The sequence below is a fragment of the Paraphaeosphaeria sporulosa genome, assembly GCF_001642045.1.
Source record: "Paraphaeosphaeria sporulosa strain AP3s5-JAC2a unplaced genomic scaffold CC84scaffold_1, whole genome shotgun sequence".
In the NCBI taxonomy this organism is placed as follows: domain Eukaryota; kingdom Fungi; phylum Ascomycota; class Dothideomycetes; order Pleosporales; family Didymosphaeriaceae; genus Paraphaeosphaeria; species Paraphaeosphaeria sporulosa.
The window spans coordinates 2783643-2790841 of NW_017253360.1; the positions used below are offsets into that span (position 1 = coordinate 2783643).

The 7199-nt window shown below is 49.6% G+C and overlaps 2 protein-coding genes across 2 annotated transcripts in view; both read left to right on the top strand.

The window, feature by feature from the left end:
- Positions 1-511: 511 nt before the first annotated feature.
- On the top strand, positions 512-2038 carry CC84DRAFT_69396 (uncharacterized protein). The gene has a single exon (XM_018187092.1). It carries the CDS (start codon positions 745-747, stop codon positions 1819-1821), a length of 1077 nt encoding a protein of 358 aa, XP_018042510.1. The 5' UTR covers positions 512-744; the 3' UTR covers positions 1822-2038.
- Positions 2039-4530: 2492 nt separating this feature from the next.
- The window catches only part of CC84DRAFT_1182897 (HET-domain-containing protein), a gene marked incomplete at both ends in the record, with an annotated part of 4406 nt that continues 1737 nt past the window's right edge, over positions 4531-7199 (top strand). The window contains 3 exons of the mRNA XM_018180651.1: positions 4531-4902; positions 5059-6706; positions 6967-7196. Of these exons, the coding sequence (XP_018042511.1) occupies positions 4531-4902; positions 5059-6706; positions 6967-7196 (2250 nt within the window). The remainder of the gene's footprint in view (positions 4903-5058; positions 6707-6966; positions 7197-7199) is intronic.

The following is a 7199-nucleotide window of genomic DNA, read 5'->3' on the forward strand; positions in this document are numbered from 1 at the left end:
ACAAAATCGTCAAAACACAACAATCACAAGGGCAGTCAGGTAGTGCGATGGCTCATCTCGTACAAAGAAAGATACGCGAGTTCTTCGACAATAGAACTCACACGGCGTTAGCCACCACAGCCGGGCAATGGGACAAGATGTCTAAAAATATTATCTGTTGTTCGGTTGGAGGTGTTCTTCTTCCTGTGGCCGAAAGGCGTAACAAAGCGTTCCACGTGCCTCCCAATCCACTAAGCAGCCAATGGTCAGTGCTGGAAAAAATCGAGGTCCTTACTTGAGAGCCTGCACACTAAACTGCCTCATCTCAAGTGCCCTGAGGTAGTAAAGAAGCACGCTGCGGTAATCTTGATCGCATCTTCGTCGCGCTGGTTCTCCCCCAGGGGTGTCGAGAGACTATTGTACGAACATTGCGTTGTCAGATCCGATACTATATCGCTTAGATACAGATTCTTTATTGCGGTTGATTTTCTTGCTTTGTTTGCATCTGCCAGCTCGTCCACTCGTTGACACGCATGGCGTCCATGCTACGGCAAGCTTTGTTCCAGCAAAGACCAGCAAGCACCGACAAAGCCTATTCCATCCGTCCCTCCGTCCCTCACGTCCTACAGCTTCCGCGTTCTTGCATATATGAATATTCCGTTTCGTCATGTCCTTTTTAACACCTTCTCATTCTGAATCAAAACTCTACAAACTGTGAACACTCTTGACAACTATCACTCCTTGATCAGGAAGACAAAATTAAAGATGTCATCATCCACTCCATCTAGCCCTGCTCGTCGCAAAAGCGGGTCAGTTACCGGTGCTCCGTCACCAGAGCGACGCAGGTCAAACCGGCTCGCCTCTATCAGTAATGCACGCACGGAGCCTGAGGGAGAGGTCGAAGCGGCTCACGCAACTGATGACGCCTCCGTTGATGGGGACGAAAGTGAGAGCAAACTTGCTGCCGATGATGACGCCTCGCCGAGCGATGGTTCTTCTAGAAATGCGGATGGTGTTAAGCCTCCCCCAATTCCATTGTCAACGAGATTTAACCCATGGAACTTTGGAGAAAAGCCTTGCACTATCAGGCGAGTCTATCTTAATGGCGAAAAGAAGCAAGACGACAATGAAAAGAAGGCAAGCAGCGATGATGGCAAACAAGAAGGAGAAGAGAAGGACGTCAAGAAGGACGAGGATAACGCCGAAGATGACGTGGATGCAAATGGGAATGACGATGAGAACTATGAACAAGCCGAAGCGTTAGAGATAATCAAGGCAGGCGGGTGGGAGGATTGGCGTAGAGACTCCCAAGGGGGAAACTACAACAAAGTGATTGATCCACTACCAGATTTCCGGGAGCAGCCTCCAGCGCGGAGTAGCAATGCCCAAGCAGTGCCACCTATCTACGAGGATCGCGGGATCAAGTTCAAGTCAGGGGGCCGATTCATAAACAATGCTGACGGAACTCAAATTGACCAAGAGAAGCATTTATTCCTCAAATTGGTCGATATGAGGGCCAAGAGCAAGAACGACAAAGAACCCAAGCGACAGCTAGTCACCTGGCACAATAAAAATGGCGCCCCAAATGATTGGAACGATAAGTACGCCATCAAGAAGCTCAATGCAGCTCACCAGGAAAACATCAGGAGTATATGTCGAGATTTCACATGGTCGCAAAGCGAAGCTGATTTTATCGCCCAACAGTTCAAAGACAAACCCAAAGTTTCCATCAGAGAACTGGCTTACCACTTCAACAACTACTTCATAGGTGATTTCTATCTTTCTTCACCTGAGGAGTGGGATGTGGTGCACACAGGACGCACCATTGAATCTATAAGGTAAGTTGGCCCGATCTTCTGCCACACAGGAAGAATCTAACAAGGTGCAAAGAAGCGAATATCTAGCTCACAAGGATGACTACGACAATGGCGAAGCCCCAAAAAAGCCAGAGCTGCGTGGCAAGTACTTCATGCATGCTAACGGATTGAGCGAGGAGCAAATGAAGAATATTTGGACTTCGGCGAATGGCGGAAAGGCACCTATACCGGTGACCCAGCCCAGGGCTAAGAAGGATAAGGCTCAAAACAAGACCAAGAAGAGCAGCAGCGCCAGCGCCGGTAAAACCGACAACCAGGCCAGCATACCCAGGATCAAAAAGAAGGAGGATTATAAAACATGCACTATCCCAGAACTTAAACTGTTGGCTCGACACACCAAGCCGGAAGGCTTCTTGAGGGGACTCAAAAAGAAAGGGGATATAGTCACGAAGTTCGAGGATGATCATGATGGCGATGGCAATACGGATGCGGATGCAGATGCGGATGCAGATGCGGATACAGATGCTGAGGATGGGGCCGCTGACGATGCCCTCGATGGCGGCATTAAGGGTTTCCTTTACACGACAATGCCAAAGAAAGGGCTCCCAAACTACAAGGGCAAACTCAATTTTGATCAAGTCAAGGAGCTAGCCAGAAGACGAAGTGTCAGACTCCGTGGCCTGATTGGAACACCAGGAAGCGCGTCAGCGAACGTGGATGACTACGTACGTGCATTGGAGGCAGACGACGAGGCAAAGGGCAGGTACAGGAAGGCTAGGGAGAGATACGATAGGTATTCAGAGGCCAAAAAGACCAGCAAGAAAAGACCGTCACCCAGCTCTACTGAGAAGAAGAGCAACAAGAAGCAGAAAACGCAGGAATTCGAGGATATAGGAGAAGCAACGGATCCTAATGATTCTACGACCGCCTTGCCATCTTCGCTGAAGCGCAAGTCATTCAAGGGATCTGAAGGTCCCATCTCTTCCCGAAAGACTTCCCTCAGGAGCTCAAGCAGCAAGAGTAACAGCACTGCGGTAGCTGCCGAGGAATCAATACCGGTGACTGAGGAAGAAGAGCAACAGGTGGATGGCGAAGATGAAGACGCTTACCCGTGTCCGGACTTTGAACCACCCTCGGACAAGGAAAATGAACAGAGCAAGGAGAGTGATGTGAGTGAGGAGGAATAGAGTGTATCTCGCAAGGCTCCACTTGGAGACTTAACAGTGATCTTGATGAGCAGTCTTAAGACTAATTCAGCGTAGAATCACATGAAGGTAGGCACGGGCGCTTTAATTGTACTTCATAATGTAATTAGTAACGTCTATCCCGTAGTTAGGAAAAATCCACCCTGAGGAAAATTAAGCGAGGTACCTCAGCTTTAAGCAGCCACAAATCTATGTAAAAGGTACAATAACGTCGAAGTTAGTATCTACTATATGCAGGAGCTGTCGTTGTATATAGAAAACACTTCGTGTACTATAAATTACATCCGCGTCCCTGTCTTCTCACCAGATTGAAATGTTCGCTTCTTACAGAGCATCACAACATGCACTACTCAAATTGCATCCAATAAGCCTATAGTCCTTTAATAGATTGAGATAATTCGTCTAGCTAGGCTTCAAAGTCTCAGTATGTTCGAACATATAACTTCAGCTACATAGCAGCGTTGCAGCGAGCAGGATCATGCACCATCACCATGATCAGCGGTACTTCCAATAAGGCGACTTCTAAATAGAGTTAGTGCAAGGCAGCTACGTAATCAGCTCGCTGTAATATTCATTTGTCATCTCCTTGGCGGATCTGTGGCTGACTGGCTGTGATTGTTCGAGTTGGTTAGCAATGACCACCGAGCACGTCGCATGGAAACCGCTCGTCTGATTAATTAACGTCCATCCCTGCGTAGCGGGACACCTTGTGTGGCAGGACAGTTTTCCTTCCAGACCTTCCGCGTGAGGCCAGCACGACTGCACTAAGTCAAGCTTAAAGGAAATTATTCTGTACTTGTTATTCTTCAAGTAGATTAAACTCCGATAAGGTAAAGCACGGTGTTAAGCGTGCTATTAGTTATTCTATGGAAGGCTTCTACCAACCATCTACTAGTATCCCCCTGTTTGTTCGCGAGGGCGAACTAGGAAGAATGCGCAGATGTTAAAGGTTAAGATGGCAGGCTCTAAAGGTTAAATTAATATGAGGATTGTGCCTTCCGGCAGTTTCTCCGTGCGAACAGCAAGATCGCCAAAACTCACCTGCATAGACGTGGGGCCATCGCCGCTCTTGGCACGCGGTAGCTTCCAGTACCTAGTGTGCTTAAATATTATTGTCTACCACAGCGGACACTTCTAAAGATAGCTGTGGCGCATGCTGACCGCGCCTACCATCGCACGCTGGCTAAGGCCATGCGGGTTGGCTCTGCCGCATCCGCTGAGATCATGCTGTCTTTGACGCAGCAGCCTTACAGCCTCGCCGCTTACATGCTACTCTGAATCTTCTGCGATGCCTACTGTACCCCGCTTAGGACCTGATGTGACGCTGTCACCAAAGCAGCTCCAGCTCCCACGCTGTCGCGCACTGCTGTTCGCCTTTGATCAACCTGGTACTATAATAGCTATCCACCATCCGTCTACATGCTTACCTAAAGAGAAAGCCAGCTGTCGCACTCTGCCGACCAGGTTGCCGCATCAAGCCTCCCGTCTCGTTCGTATCGCATGCGCTTGCCTTGTACCCGCACTGATCGATGCATCTCCTCAAGTACGGCGAAAATGGAGACCTCGCCATCACCAGCTTCGATGATAACGAACTGCCTCCTTACGCGATACTTTCTCACACCTGGGGTGCGGATGAAGAGGAAGTGACCTTTACGGACATTGTCAATAACGGTGGCAAGGACAAGCCTGGCTACAAGAAGATTCGCTTCTGCGGAGAACAAGCTTCAAGAGATGGACTGGAATACTTCTGGATTGATACCTGCTGCATCAACAAAGAGAACCAGGCTGAGCTCTCACTGGCCATTGACTCTATGTTTCGCTGGTACCGCAACTCGGCTCGATGTTATGTCTATCTGTCGGATGTATCGAGCCAAACTTTGAACACCAACCCCGAGCCCAACGTGCACCAATCCGACTTGCAGATAAGCCGATGGTTTACTTGGATCTGGATATTCCTAGTCGTCCAACCTATACTCCGCTGGTATCCTAGCACGATTCGACGATTCTTCACTTTATCAGATGTCTGTAGCCCGCAAGCCTGTGAATGTAAGCTTCAGCGGAGTAGATGGTTCACCCGAGGCTGGACGCTCCAGGAGCTTCTCGCGCCCAGCGTGGTCGAGTTCTTCTCGCGTGAATGGTGCAAACTTGGTGATAAGATATCGCTAAAGTCTGAGATCCACGAAGTCACAGCCATTCCATATGAAGCGCTCGAGGGGGCGCCCCTCTCTCAATTTAGCGTCGAAGAGCGGTTCCGATGGAGACAGAACCGGCACACAAAGCTCAAAGAGGATGCGGCATACTCGTTGTCAGGCATCTTCGATGTAGACATTGCGCCTATATATGGTGAAGGCGGAGAGGAAGCATTCAGACGGCTTCATGACAAGATCCGTGAGCAAGTAGAGTGTCTTCGGGACTTATTTGCTACCGACCCTCTTAAGGATAAGAAGCGTATCGAGGAGACCAAAGGCGGACTGCTAGCAAACTCGTACCGCTGGGTCCTCGACAATACTACATTCCAACAATGGCAACAGGACACGCACAGCCGACTACTATGGGTAAAAGGAGATCCTGGTAAAGGCAAGACGATGCTGCTGTGCGGCATCATCAACGAACTGCACAAGGCACCAAACCATGTCACGGTCTCACACTTCTTCTGCCAAGCGACCGACTCGCGTATCAACAGCGCTACCGCTGCGCTACGAGGGCTATTGTATATGCTCCTAGTCCAGCAGCCGTCGCTGGTATCGCACGTCCGCAAGAAGCACGACTACGCGGGCAGAAGCTTGTTCGAAGATGCGAATGCCTGGGTAGCCTTGACAGAGATATTCGTCGACGTGCTGCGAGACCCGAGCCTGCGCCCGACATACCTAGTCATCGACGCGCTAGATGAGTGCGTCACTGATCTACCCATGCTGCTTGACTTTGTCGCAAAGCAGTCATCGGTGTCTTCTTGTGTCAAATGGATTGTTTCTAGTCGCAACTGGCCAAACATCGAAGCGCAGCTAGAGCGGGCAGGGCATAAAGTAAGACTAAGCCTCGAGCTGAACGCAGAGTCAGTTGCAGCTGCAGTTGCCGTCTTTATCCAGCGAAAGGTAGATCAGCTGGCGCAAGAAAAGCAGTATAAGGCAGAGGTTCGAGACGCTGTGCTCCAGCACTTAACAACAAACGCAAACGACACCTTCCTCTGGGTGGCGTTGGTGTGCCAAGAACTTGGAAGGACGGCGAATCGGCATGTGCTAAAGAAGTTAGCCGTGTTCCCTCCTGGGCTAGACGACTTATATAAGCGGATGATGCAGCAGATGAGCGAGTCAGACGACGCCGACACCTGTCGCTGCGTACTAGCTTCGACCGCGGTCTTGTATCGACCTGTGACTATTCACGAACTGGTCGCACTCATCGAGCAGCCTGAGGATGTTAGCAATGACATGCGGGAGATCATTGACCTGTGTGGATCGTTCCTGACCGTCCGCGAAGACACAGTGTACTTTGTGCATCAGTCTGCAAAGGACTTCCTCTTAGTAAAGGCGTCAAACGAGGTCTTTCCAAACGGTATGGAAGAGATTCATCGGGCTATCTTTTCGACATCGCTAGCGCATCTGTCTAGCATATTACACAGAGACATGTACAGCTTAAAAGCGCTTGGAAGCGCTGTTAAGAACGTTAAACCACCGCATCCAGACCCACTAGCAGCGTCACACTACCCGTGTATCTACTGGATCGACCATCTGCACGAATCTAAACCTAGGTTTTCGGCAAGCAGTAATGCTGACTTCCAGATGAGAGCTGTGTACAACTTTTTAAGGGAGAAGTATCTTTACTGGCTCGAGGGGCTCAGTTTGTGCAAGAGCTTAGGAATAGGTGTAGTCTCAATGACAAAATTGTGGTTACTATTGCAGGTACAGCATCTAAAAACGGGATATCTATTCGGGGTAGATGCTAAGATGAATAGGATATGCAGGACCAAGATCGTCTTACTCAGCTTGTTCAGGACGCACGGCGATTCGTTATGTATCACAAACAGGCTATAGAGAGTTACCCTCTTCAAACATACACATCTGCGCTGCTGTTCAGCCCAACAGGAAGTCTGATCAGGCAGCTATTTCGACACGAAGAGCCGAGAGGAATCGCAATTATGCCAGCTATGAGTGACAGCTGGAGTGCGTGCCTGCAGACGCTCGAGGGCCATAGCGGTTTGGTC